We start from the raw sequence: 14,745 nt of genomic DNA, 5'->3' as shown, positions 1-14,745 counted from the left end.
GCAAGATATGTATTCTCATCTTGCTCAAGATATTTTTAAAAAAATCCAAGGAGAGAGAACATTTTCCTAATTTTATGATGCCAAAATTACCTTAACACCAAAGTGAGAGAGACAGTACAGGAAAATTACAGACCAATATCCCTGATGAACGTTGTATCCCCAACAAAATTCTAGAAAATATAACCCAACAATATATATCATGATCAAGTGGGATTTACCCCAGGTATATAAGGATGGTTTATTATACGTAAATCAAGCAATGTAATAGTAACAGTGAAGATAAAAATTATAACATCAACAGGTTCAGAGAAAGAGTTTGACAAAATTCAGCACCTATTTATAATAAAAACTCTAAACAAGATGGGAACAGAAGCAACCTATCTCGACAGAGTAAAGGCCAAACTTAAACTGACCGACAAACCTACTGTCAATGTATTACTTAATGGTGAAAAATCGAAAGTTTACCTTCAAGATCAGAACAAGGATGTTCACTGACAATTCTCTTGAGTGTTAGAGACTTTAGCTAGAGCAATTAGATACCAATAGGGAATAAAAGGTATCCATGTTGGAAAAGAAATGAAACTGATTTTCAGATATGACACAATATATAGAAAACTTAGAGACCCCACCAAAAAGCTTATAAATGAATACAGCATAATGGCAGGGTTACAAAGTCAGTATACAATAATCCACTACATTTTTCAACCAATGAATGAAAAAAGAAATCTTTAATGATTCCATTCACAATCTTCATGGGGACTCCCTGGTGGCCTAGGGATTAAGATTCAGTGCTATCACTACTATAGCCTCAGTTTGCCAGGTTGCTGACCCACATATGGCTCAGCAGACCTCTCCTGTTTCACCTGCTGCTCCACTCAGCAGTGTATTTCAGTAGATCTGCCCATTCTGCTCTCCACTCTATCTCTGGTGAATCCTCTCACTACCTCACCTCTGGCCTACACCCACATTCTTCTATGCAAAAAAGAGCAAACAAGCAAGCAAAAAAATCCAAAAACAATAATCACTTCAAAAAGAATCAAGTATCGTGGTATTAATTAAGAAGGTAAATGACCTATAAATCTTATTAAAGTTCTTGTATGTTACATAGGATTTGGAAAGACATTCTATGCTGATGGGTGGGGAGCATCAATATAATCAAAATGACTATTATACTTAAACCAATATATAAATTTAACACAATGCCCATGAAAATATTTTCCAAGAAACAACAAAAATATCAAAATTTACATGGAAGCATAAAAGGCCTTAATAGCAAAAGCTAACCTTAGGCAAAAAAACACATCATCTGGCTTTATACCATAAGGCAACAGTAATTAAAACATGGTATTGGAGCAAAAAATAGACACATCAATGGAAATAATCAAAAGTCCAGAAATGTATTCACATAACACAGCAATACTGAATTTATGATAAAGGAATCACAACTATACAATGGGGAAAGGAAAGTCTAACAAATAATGCTTGGAAAACTGGACAGCCACACGTAAAAGAATGAAGTTGAATCATTCTAACTCCAAGCACTAAAAATAAATTCCAATTGGATTAAATATTTAGACATAAGATCTGCAAAAATATACAGAAGAAAACATTGATAATACGGTTCATAACATCAATTAGAAAGATGGTTTGGGAGATTCAACCCCTATAGCCAAGGAAAGCAAAAATAAAAAAAATGAAAGCAAAAATAATCGGTATTATCTCAAATTGCAAAGGTTTTTACTCAGTGAAAGTAAATACAAGTAGATTAAAGAGACATCTTACTGAAGGAGAGAAAGCAGTCATAATATATAATTGACAAGGAGTTAACATCCAAGATAAAAAGCTCGCACAATTTAGCAATTTAAAAAATCCAATAAATGGGCAGCAGATCTGAACAGACAATTCGCTGAAGAGGATGTGCACAAACCCAATAGATACACAGAAAAACGTTCATCATTGCTTTTAACATGGGAGATGACAGTTAAAATCACATTATCAGGTTGAGAGAATGGCACATATTTAAAAAAATAACCCAAAAGAATGCTGGAGAGGATGTGGAGAAAGAACTCTATTACTGCTGGAGGGACTATAAACTGGCCCACCATCTTGGAAAGCAACCTGGATTTACCTTAAGCTAAAATGGAAATATGACATGACCCTGCAATCCCACTCCCGGGCATTCATGTAAAGAACACGAAACAGTCAACTTAAGATGGGAACTGTATGCTCTACAGTGCTTACTGAAGAACTATTTACAATAGCTGGGCCATGGAAGCAACCTAAAGATTAAGTAAAATATGTCAGACACAAAAAGAGAATAATTACATAATCTTATTTTTATGTGAAAATCAAAAAACTCGAGATACACAGTAGAGATTCGGGCACGTGCCAGAGGTGGGGTGAGGGGTGGCTGAAATGGGTAAGATGGCCAAAAGGTGCTAACTTACAGCTGTAAAGTCAGTCAGTCCCGGGAGATGTAATGTACAGCAAGGTGGCTATAATTAACAGCTCTGTAATGTATATTCGAAGTTTGCTGAGAGAGCATAATTTTTTTTTTAAATTTATCACCCTCCACCAAACCATCTGTGCCCTACCACATTTACCTTCCCCCTTCCCCCTCCTTTCTCTGGCAACCATCATATCCCTTTTGCTGAGTTCAAGATTTATCCCTGCTATTCTTTGCATATAAATGTTTTTTGAGTATTTATATTCCACAGATAAGTGAAACCATCCGATATAAATCTTTAAAACTTTCATCACAAGAGAATAATTTTAACTGTGTGGTGATGTTAACTAAATTTATTGTGGTGATCACTTCCCAATATATACATATATGAAACCATTATGTTGTACACTCAAAACTAAAAAAATTATATGTTGATTGCATCTCAATAAAACTAAACCAAGAACTAAGCAAAAATTCTTCAGAGTGGCACTAGGTTTGCAAAGCAGTTTTTAGCAGAAGTCACCAAATTTCTTTTCGCTTCACCTGAACTGGCAGAGGAGGTGTTTGCTCTGCTGTAACAATGACTCAGTAGCTGGGAAGAGGTTCAAGGACACAAACTAAGGAGGATACTTAGAAGAAAATGGTAAAAGAAGAGGTCCTGAGGTAAAATTTTGATGATGGAAAAAAAAAAAAGCAATCACTGTCATCAATTTCAGATCCATGCTCATAAATGGTCTTCTGAAACAAATTAGTGAATAAATGAGAATATCTGAAAAGTGAAGAGGATATACTTCTAGAATATTTAATGCAATGAACCTACTAGCTCTGAAAATTCTAAGAAAGTAAAGTACTATAGGATATAAACAAATAGTTCACATGGATAATAAATCCTCCAAACTGGTGATGGAAAGAAGAAAGGAACAGCTAAGTGTTTTTTCAAGAAGTACTAGGAGACTGTCTCAAACTATAAATTAACTCACATGTGCACTTGCTTGAACAGTCATCTCTAGTCAACTCAAACCCCTGGAGTATACAGAAGAATGAGTTCTCCAATTCCTTTCTTGGACTACTTACAGTTACTTCTTGACATGGTTACACAGACAGAGGAGTGATATATTAGCTACTCTGTCCAAATCTTGGTTTGTTAAACCCTTGACATGTGCCACCAAACACTGCTTAGGTCAAGTTTGCTTTAGGTCACACTGTTAGTTCCAAGTACCCAATGTATGAGGAAATTTGAAATGTAGGAGAACAATCTGAGTTTACTTCCCAACTGTGCACTGAGTGACCTTGACCCTATTACTCAAACCCCGTGAACCCAAGTTTATGAATAATCTCCAAGACTGAGTTTGTAAAACACTGGAAGTAGGAGGGAGTGTGAGCTTGTCAGGAAAAGACTGGCTATAACAATTTTAGGGCTTAGCATCTTTAAGAATGGTAGGTGAAAAACAAGTTTCAAGTTTGCAGGTGATTTTAAATAGTGTTTTTAGATGACTAAATGGACAACTGTCATTTTAATGAAGCAGGTATTTCATTTCCTGTCCTAACAAATACGCATTCTGATCAGTTTTTTCCCTCTCTTCACCACCTAGTTCCTAGTCTCAGAGATGTTGTAACCTAAAGCATTCTCTAATTCCTTTACTTCACATTTATTTTCCTACTTAGTAAGTTATTTGGAGTTTAGGGCTTATTCCCAGTACCTCCTGTGTAGCAATCCTCTGTGCTTTCAGAGAGGAAATGTGTGCACACATGCTGTCTTTCTCCTATCACCAGGACCCTAGCACTGAAAGCTTATAGTTATTATACAATTATGGATGAAGTTCTCTCTCCTGTTACTCAAAAAGGTCAGCAGGCTCTCTGATATTTTGGTCACTATAGTGCCATCTAGTGGTGGAGACAAAGAAACTACTCTCTTTCATCCTTTTTTTTTTTTTTTTAAATAGAGGCATGTTTTATTTATTTATTTGTTTGTTTGTTTGTTTATACATGCACTGGATACAGTCAGAAGCACGGGAGGGTGAGAGAATTCACCAGAGCCAGAGCGGGGAGCAGAGCAGGCAGAAGGACCAAAGTACACTGAATTCACCAGAGCCAGAGCGGGGAGCAGAGCAGGCAGAAGGACCAAAGTACACTGCTAAGGGGAGCAGCGGGCGGCAGGAGAGGTCTGGGCGCCATGTGGGACCCTCCTCCAGTGGCCGGGGAGCAGCTGGGGATCGAACCAGCGCCGCAGAGGTCGCGGCAGCTTCGCAACCCAGCGCTCAACCGCTGCGCCACCGGGGAGGCCCTCTTTCATCCTTTCTTAATCAGGATTCCTTGAGATCCCAGCTGGGGAAGGGTAGTGGCCATAAATCATCTATAAGATAGGCAGCAGCAGAATTTCAGCATTAGTGATTGTAACATTTACTATGGTAGATTTGAATGAAATTTTGATATTATTTTATACCGATATTTTAAAACATTATTCAGAGTTCATAAAAATGGAAAAAGTCCAGTGAAATATTTAATACACATAAAATTCTAATATAGACATACAAAATGTCAATAAGTCAAGTTCATAAAAAACTTAAGTGTGCAATTTCATTCTCATATAAATCACTAGTGACCGGGCTTTGCTGCTTCCTTGCTGCAAACCTTACCTGCCTGGCACTTGAGAGTGGCTAGGCCCTCAATGCAGTGTGTTCCTTCTGAGTGGGATTTTAGGGGACCACTTTAAGGTGGCTCCTCTGGTCTGCCCAAAGACTCAGAGCTATAGATGTTTTGTCTTATGGGCAGTCTGGAAACAGACAGTTCATCCACAGGAAGCAAGCTGCCATTTCAGAAGGCTTTTCCTTGCCAGATTCATGGGTTGGTTTTTGTTTTTTTTAAGGGTGGGAAAGAGGCGGAGGAAGAGTGGTAGAAATAAAAGGAAGGGGGGTGTGTATCAGGATGGAGGATTTGGTGAGAAAGTCAAGATGGGAGAATAACACTGCTGATCAGTATCTGAAATAATAATGTTGCCTCACATGTTACTGTGATCTCTGTGTGGAGCAACAATGATTCTGTCACAAAAGCTCCCAATTCTCAGTCTTTTTTCCTTCTACAGTTATTAATCACAGTGACTTTAAGCTATGCTAGAAAGAGGCTACTACAAGCTGTACTGCTACTTCATCACCTGAAGGACCTAACCTATCAGTTTGCTTCCGAGAAAATCTTCATCAGCACTACCTAAGGTTTTTTTTTTTTAAGATTTATTTTTATTTATGCATACAAGAACTGGGGTGTAGGGGTGAGGTGCAGGGGGTGAGAGGATTCACCAGAGACAGGGTGGGGAACAGAACAAGTAGATGTACGGAAACGCGCTGTTGAAGGGAGCAGCAGGCAAGACAGGAGGTCTGCAGTGCCATATGTGGGTTCTGAACTTAGGCCTTTGCAGTGATAGCACTGAGACTTAACCCCTATGCCACCAGTGAGGCCCAGCACTACCTAAGTCGTGAGGAAAGGGCCAAGGGCCATTTACTGCCTCCTTTCCACCCCTACTTCTGGGAATACTGTATTCTATTGTTTTCTCCCTTTCAGAGACCACTTTATCAGGGATGGAGTCTGGGCAGCAAGATGCAGGATTAGAGTAGGAAAGAGCTGCGCATGGAAAGTAATGTTTCTGTAGGTGCCTGTCCATGCCAGGCAGGCAGAGCCCATTTGTTATCACAGCGAAAGAAGGGTTGCCCAGGAAACACATCAAGGAGGATCACTGAGGCAACAAGGAACAATGCATTTCCTGAATGGGCAGGACAACCCATGTAGTGGGAAGACAACCTACAGTGGCTGTGGTGGGATGATATGAGATCCCAGGATAATTTTCTATCATCTTCTACAAATCCCTCCTAAGGGGGTAGAGAGTCTGGTGAACTGGAACCTCTTGCTTTAACAGGCAAGGCATGATTTGGGGCAAGAACGGAACTGCTTAAGATTCAGAGGAAAGGCATCATATTCTTCCCCAAGTCATTTCTCCACATGTCAGTCTTCCTGTAAAAATACACAATGAAAAACAATATATTGACCTGTCTGGACAACACGTATCTTGATGAAGTGTGAACATGCAGACATTGCAAGCCTCCCCCAGCTTACTCAGCCACCATTAGGAGCCTAGAATTGGAGAAGTCGTTGTATCTGCAGCCCCCTTGTTTCAAAGATGGGAGTTATTGTAGCCTCACTTCTATAAACTGGAGACTGCTTGGAGAAGTCAGGTGACCTTAAAATGTCTACACTCTTTCTGACCTTGCATTTTCTCTAAATTCTTCATTCTTCCAACATTAATTGTGACTGTTAAGGAATAAACACTGTGGTGAGCACAGAAACAGTAAGGAATGAGTACGGTACAGAGGAGTATGTGGTGGAAACCTGCCTATTCTTCCTCTCCTTCCTCCTTGGCAGATCCAACCTTTGCTTGAAAAGGCGATGTGCCCAGTTAGATACTTGTTATCAGACTCTCCTCTGCAAGCAGTGTTTGATATAAAAATGTAAAACCAACACCAGTGAGGGAGTTTCTAAGAAAATTTTCATGTCCCTATTAAAAGGTGACATATCCCTGGCAACATCCTCTATCATCCTGTCTTGAGGTGAGAGGTGTTACATGGGACTGGCCACCATAAAGAAAAAAAGATTAAAGAATTACAGAGATAATAGTTTAACACTGGTCTGATGCACCAATTGCAACTGTATATTACAGGTCTTGTTATGTGAGCAATATTAATTTTCATTTGCTTAAGCTCATCTCAGTTTAGTATCACATTTCTTCAAGCCAAACATATTCCTACTTTATAGAGAGACAAATATGCAACAGATAAGTATTGTGGAGCTGCAGGAGCAGAGATAAGGAGGAAGGGAAAGTCAGAGATAGGGAAAGAATCAGAGAGGGTGGTATTATGAAATACAAGGCAGGAGAGAGCTAGTGAAATAAAAATAGCTTTTGCAATGAGGAGGTCCAAGGTGATTTTTTGACAGAGCAGTATCTATGGTATAGCAGTGGAGAGAGACTGTAGAAGGATGAAGATTAACTGGGAAATGAAGAAAGGAGAGAATAACTTTGATGAAGGGTTAGCAAACTATGGCCCACTGGACATACCTGCCTTACCACCTAGTTTTGTAAATAATGTGTTATTGAAACCCAGCCATCCCCATGCATTTCAATATGGATTATAGCTGCATTTAGTGCTAAAATGGTTGAAATGAACACGAGACAGATACTGTACAGTCCGCAGAATATAAAATATTTATTCTGTGGTCATTCAAAGAAATAATTTGCTGATCTCTGATTTAAACCGTTTTTCTAAATGTGTGACTGTGCAAAGGAACAAATGGTCAAGTAGCTAGAAAGAGATATAAAACTGAAGGTTTTACAGAGATGGGGAAGACTCTCTAAGGGAGCTGTCAATATATAGGAAGGAAGTGAAACACTGGAGAGAGGTTCACTAGAGACACGGAGTTGCAGGCTGACCTGTCTGACCAGGGATGCTTATAATAAATTTACAGCAGGAGCATATGAGGGAAGATCTATAAGATACTCAGAACCCACTCTTTGTACACCGTAGAAAAAATGAGGTTAAATTGAGAGGGGATATTTTGACATTTGGACTCTGTGGGCCACAGTTTCACCACCAGTAAAGTGAATATTTATCTGGAAACAGGAAAAACTAACCAATCAAGAATTGTGCATCATTCTGCAACTATGAAATGTTTATAGAAAGCAGGTTATCTTTATAGAAAGCAGGTATCAGGCACAGTGAACACATGAATCATGTAACTGCACAAAACCTACACAGATGGGTTTAAAATGTTTCCTGAAAAACAAAAAATGGAAGAGAACCTGGACCCCTGGCCCAGCATACAGGAAGTGGAGCAGGTCCCCAGCTAAGGTCTCTAGGCCCCAACTAGGCATCAGTGACCTCCAGACTCACCAGTAAGAACCCTGAACCCCTGGCTCGGTGTGGAAAGTGGCACAAGTACCCTAAGGTGCTCTCTGGCACCAGCAACTCCAAGAACAGTCGGTAAGAATCTTGGTCCAGTGCAAGGGCAGAACTAGGCCTGGTGAAAGCCACACCCACAGCAGTGTGGCACTGAAAGCAAACAATAGGGAGATGGTAAAGCACAAAAAATAGCCACATGAATATTCTTGGGAATACTATAGCAAAGAGAGAGAGCAAATCTACAAAACCCAATCACAAAGACATGGATGATCTATTCTCCCTATCAGATACAGAATTTAAACTTGCCATGATAAAGAATTTCGAAGAACACAGAAAAAAACATAGAAAAGTAGATCAAAGATACAGAAGAAAATTCAGAAAAACAAATGAATGTCCTAAGTAAATTAATGAAAAGAATAAAAATTATATTCTAAGAAAACACAATTGCAGTATATAAAAAGATCAATAGAGGGATTGAAAAATATTGCAGGAAGCTATGAAAACAGAATAAACTAAATGGGAGAGAGAATCAGTGAACCTGAAAATGAGAATATAAAGATGAAAGGTAAAAGAATGAAAGGCAGAAGAAAACAAACCCCCCAAAAAAGAAGATATACTTCAAGAATTATCTAACTCCGTAATAAAGGTAATATAAGAATAAAGGATATCCTAGAGGGGTAAGAGAGAAAGGAACAGAGAATTTATTTGAAGTAATAATAGAAGAAAAATCCTGAATTTGGAGTAGGAAATAAATACATAACTCTATGAGATTAAAAGAACACGTAGGTACCTAAACAAAAAGAGACCTACACCAAGATATAAAATATTGAAGCTTCCAAGAGTTCAACACAAAGCATATTGAAGCCTATGAGGGAGAAAAGGCAGATAATAAATAAAGGAAACCCGATTAGGCTAATACCAGATTTCTTTGAACAAACACTGCAGGCAAGGAGAGAATGGGATGATGTGATCGAAAAACTTAAAAACCTGCCAACTAAGAATACTCTTTCCTGAAAGGCTCTTCAGATATGAAGGAGAAGTAAAGGCCTCATATAAATAGAAACTGAAGGAGTTAGTAAAAACTGAACCCTACCACATTCAAAAAATATTAAAAGGGAGCTCTATACCTAAGCCAAAAAGAGGAACACCCACAAATAATGGAACAAGGAAATATAACAATAAAATTAAGGATAAATGGTAGCAACAGATTTTTATTTATCAACAATCCAAATGTAAATGGACTAAACACACCAATTAAAACACACGAAGTATCTGGTTGGATTAGGAAACAGAATCCAAATTTCTGGTGCCTCCAGGAGACACACCTAAGCTATAAAGATAAACACAGACTCAAATTAAAGGGTGGAGAACAATCCTACAAGCAAATGTGACACAAAAAAAGATGGGGACAGCCATACTTAAAACAGACAAAAGAGATTTCCAGTTAAAAGAAAAAGGTAATGAGATAGGGAAGGACACTATATAATGAAAAGTGAGTAATACATCAAGAAGACATAACACTCACTAAGGTATACTTACCAAATGAAGGAGCACCAAAATATATTTGTCAACTACTTTCAACTCTGAAAACAAAACAATGGGAAAAAACACCTTTGTGGTAGGAGACTTCAGTAACTTACTCTCACCAATGGTCAACAAGAAAATGAATAGGACACAATAACCCCAAACTAAGAATGAGACCAAGTGGACTTAACAGACATCAATAGGGCCCTGGGCCCTACGAAAGCAGAATACACATTTTTCTCAAGTGCACATGTGACATTCTACAGGACTGACTGCATACTGGGTTGCCAGACAAGAAGCAACAAATTCATGAAGACTGATATACCAAGCACCTTATAGTATAAAACCAGAAATCAACTACAAAAAGAAAGTAGAGAAATCCTCTAACAAGCAGAGACTGAACAACACAATACAGAAAGACTACTAGGTTAAAGAGGAAATCAAAGAAATCAAAAAAAGCTTGAGAAAAATAACAACAAAGGCGCAACTGTATAAAAGTTATAGGATATGGCAAAAAACAGTACTAAGAGGAACACTACAAGCCCACATCAAGAAACAAGACAAGAGCTAAAATAAACAACATTTTCTCTCCTCTCAAGGAACCAGAAAAAGAACAAACAAATCCAAAAGCTAACAGAACAAGAAATTTCAGGCTTTGCCACTTAGTAATACGTGGCCAAGGAAAAATCCTTTAACTTCTTAATCTATAACACAAGAGATATCAACACCACTTTGCAGGATTATTATAAAGATTAAATGAAATAATTATGTTATGTGTTACCTGGCGCTCATTCAATAGCCAGGCAATTTCATGCCTCTAGTAAAACCCATTTGCTACTGCTCAGCCACAGTAATTTTTCCGAAGCAGAAAAATGATCTTCCTAGTTCAGAACTTAAAATATTTAGGTGGTTTCCATTTGCTCCAAGAAGAATGAGCAAATTCTTTATGATAAACCCTGCAAGTCCAGGCCCTTGCCATACTCTTTTCTTTACTCTCCTGTGCTGCACATGAACATTCTTTATGCTGTCAGAAAATGTAATCCTTCCCATCTCAAAGCCTTCACACAGGCTGAAGGCCTCTTCCTTCTTCCAAATCTTCTCTACCTAGTTAACAACATCTAACTTCTTTGGCAAAAAACTTTTTCCATCCTACTGACTGCGTCAGGTCTTCTGACAATGCTTCTTTTACCTCTGTGTCTGCCTTGTAATGATATTTGTGCTGATTTACACTATATCTCGCACAGTAAGAGGCAAAAACTGTTCCCTTTGATTACTAGTGAATTCCCAGGACTCAATGCCAAGCAAAATGCCTGACCCAGTTTAGAAGCTTAAAACTTTTACCGAGTAAATGTATCAAAGTTCAGAAGACGACTGGGAAGTACTAATTATTGATCTGGACAGTACTTCTCTGCATCACTTAACCACATTCTGTGATGTGTGCTTATTATTTGATTTTTCCTTTCCTTGCTGAATTTTTAGCTTTCTATATACAGTCTCCAATGTTTCACTGCCTCCATGTGATAGTGGCTAAGTGGCGATGCTCCACTTAGAAAAAATGGCATGAAATGTAGAGTATTAAGAAACCTGAATAGAAACAGAGAGAATGGTGAACACTAATTTGAAGGCAGCCATGATTTGAAAATAGGTTTCATGCCCTAATCTTTCCTTCTCAGGAGCATTTAAGTTGCATCTTTCTTTGTTGAGAAGGATCTGACAAGACAATACTTACTTGTTCCCATGAAGAAATCATATGACGTTCAGCAGGTGCTTTTTCTATTATGGTCACCTCTGTCACCCCTGGGGAAGATTCTGGAAAGGGAAAAAGAATATACATAGAGTTGCAATTGGTCCACTCTTACACATTTCTACACTAGACATAAACAATCTGTTCATTATTGCTCTAGTAAAAGCAGGAAAGACCCAATCAGTCTCTCAAAGGCACTCAGTCTCCTAACCTTGGACCATGCAATTTACATTTTTGGAATGTGCCCTACACTCACCATTCTGCTTGCTGAACAAAGACCAGAGAGTCTAGATTTCTGCAAGTCCACATATTCTTATGATTCTTCAAAAGAAATAATAATAGGGGACTCCCCGGTGGCGCAGCGGTTGAGTGCTGGGTTGCGAAGCTGCCCGTGGCCTCTGAGGCGCCAGTTCGATCCCCAGCCCCAGGGTGAGGGTCCCACATGGTGTGCAGACCTCTCCTGCCACCCGCTGCTCCCCTCAGCAGGGTACTTCATCAGTCTGCCTGTTCTGCTCTCCGCTCTGGCTCTGGTGAATTCTCTCACCCTCCTGCATTTCTGACTGTACCCCAGTGCTTGTATAAATAAATCTTTAAAAAAAATAATAGTACCTCAACAACTTTTATAAGATATAAAACCTGCTTGCCAATTTTTCTTCTAAATAAAACCCACCTTCTATTCTTTGAGCTCTAGGATTTAGAAGCCAAGACAATATGATATAAAATGGGTTCTGTGCAGAAATATACTGAAAACAAAGTCATTTCAAAATCTTCAAAGCAGAAAAAGGTCTCCAAATAATCTCCTCTCTCCAGTTCTAGTATTCATGCTGACGTAAAAGAGAAGCCACCTAAGTGGAGATACAATGGATTTTAATAACTCTTCCCACATTCTCCACTTGTCCGTGTTCACCCAGAATCAAGATCTTAAAGTCCTTAATCTAAGACATAAAATATGTAAGTTAAATTGCCCAGAACCCCAGAAAATAACCTGTGATTCAGATGTACTTAGTTAAGATTAAGTCATACTCAAATATAAGCCAGCTAAGAATACTTTATCTGGTTAAAGCTCTCCTTTCTATATGAAGGAACAATAAGGACCTTTCAGACAAACAAAACCTTTGGAAATTTCCTACAACTAAATCCCCACCCCAAGTAATATTACAAGCAGCCTTATTATCTAAATCAATAGAGGAATGACCACAAAAAAACTGAATAAGGAATTAAATAGAACCACAAAAAGACGAACAAAACAGCAGTAACAGACTTCCACATATCAATAATTACCCTAAACTTTATTGGACTAAACTCACCAATAAAAAGATACAGTGTAGCATGTTGGATTGGAAAACAGAATCCAACCTTCTATTGCCTCCAGGAAATAAACCTAAATTCCAGAGATAAACACAGTTTCAAAGTAAAGAGTTAAAAACAATTCTACAAGCTAATGGCCCCCCAAAGGAGGCAGTCATATTTCATCAGATAAAACAAACTTTCAGCTAAAAGAGGTGACAAGAGACGTGGATGGACAGTATATTATGAACAAAGGGGCAATACACTAAGATGACATAACATTCATCAAAATATTCTCACCCAACGTGAGAGCACCAAAAAACATTAGAAAATTACTATTGTTTCTGAAAAGAGACACTTGAGCAAATATGTATGTGACAGGAGACCCCAACACCCCACTCTTAGCAATGGACAGATCAACAAGACAGAAAATATACAAGGGCACAATAGCCCTAATAAAAGGTCTAGACCACATGGGCCTAACAGACCCTCCTAAAACTGAACAAACTTTTTCTCAAGTGCACACGGATTATTCTTTAGGATCAACCACATACTAGGGCATGAGACAAAGTTCAACAAGCATATGAAGACTGAGATCATAGAAATAAACTGGAACCCCCCCCCCCATTACATGGCGACTAAACAACATGCTACTGAAAGACCACTGGGTTAATGAGAAAATCAAAGAATTAAAAAAAAAAAAACCTTGAGGGCCTCCCCAGTGTTGCAGCGGTTGAGCGCTGGGTTGCGAAGCTGCCCGCAGCCTCTGCGGCGCCAGTTCGATCCCCGGCTGCTCCCCGGCCACCAGAGGAGGGTCCCACATGGCGCGCAGACCTCTCCTGCCGCCCGCTGCTCCCCTCAGCAGTGTACTTCGGTCCTTCTGCCTGCTCTGCCCCCAGCTCTGGCTCTGGTGAATTCTCTCACCCTCCTGAGCTTCTGACTGTACCCAGTGCTTGTATAAACAAAACAAACAAACAAACAAATAAATAAAACATGCCTCTATTAAAAAAAAAAAAAAACTTAAAAAAAAAAAACCTTGAGGCAAATGATAATGAGGACACAGCCATGGGACATAACAAAAGCCTAAGAGAAAAGTACATAGCAATACAGGCCCAATCAGGAAACAATCTAATCTCCCATCTTGAGGAACTAGAGAAACAACAACAAAACAAAAGCAAGTAGAAGGAAACAAAAGGTTTTAAAGCAGAACTAAATGAAATAGCAATAAAAAAGACAGCCCAAAAGAGCAATGAAACCAAAAGTTGGTTCTTTGAAAAAAATAAACAAAATAGACAAAATTCTAACCAGGCTCACAAAGAAAAAGAGGGAGAAAACTCCAATAGGATCAAAAATGAGAGGAGAAATTACAACACAGCAGAAATGCAGAAAATAGAGATTATTACGAACATTTATATGCAAACAAGTTCAACAATCTAGATGACATGAACAAATTCTTAGAATTATACAATCATCCAAGGCTGAACAAAGAAAAAAAATAGAAAACTTGAACAAACCAATCACAAACAAGGAATTTGACACTGTAATCAAAACCCTCCCAAAAAACTGAAAGCCCAGGACCACATGGTTTTGTTAGGGGGAAAGGATGTCCTAAGATAATCTCATACAGGCTTTGTGGACTCCACCCCCACTCCAGACTAAAGCCATCAGGACATTGGGAAAGACAAATCCCATCACCACCAAGGGGAGGGTGGCTGGGACCTGAGGGTGGAGTTGGGCAGCCAGGTTGGATATAAAAACCAAACACGTGGGCCTTGCTCTCTCTCTGGCTCGCGATCGCTCGC

The 14,745-nt window shown here is 38.9% G+C and overlaps 1 protein-coding gene across 1 annotated transcript in view; it reads right to left on the bottom strand.

Moving 5' to 3' along the window:
• Window positions 1-14,745, bottom strand: part of TPGS2 (tubulin polyglutamylase complex subunit 2) — a gene marked incomplete at its 5' end in the record, with an annotated part of 34,623 nt that overhangs the window by 12,056 nt on the left and 7,822 nt on the right. Inside the window, one exon of the mRNA XM_037508273.2 lies at window positions 11,642-11,721. Within this exon, the coding sequence (XP_037364170.1) occupies window positions 11,642-11,721 (80 nt within the window). The remainder of the gene's footprint in view (window positions 1-11,641; window positions 11,722-14,745) is intronic.

Source organism: Talpa occidentalis, unplaced genomic scaffold (assembly GCF_014898055.3).
Source record: "Talpa occidentalis isolate TD23 unplaced genomic scaffold, MPIMG_talOcc4v2.1 talOcc4.13, whole genome shotgun sequence".
Classification (NCBI taxonomy): domain Eukaryota; kingdom Metazoa; phylum Chordata; class Mammalia; order Eulipotyphla; family Talpidae; genus Talpa; species Talpa occidentalis.
The sequence above is the reverse complement of the archived record's forward strand: the minus strand, read 5'-3'. Positions and strand labels throughout refer to the sequence as shown.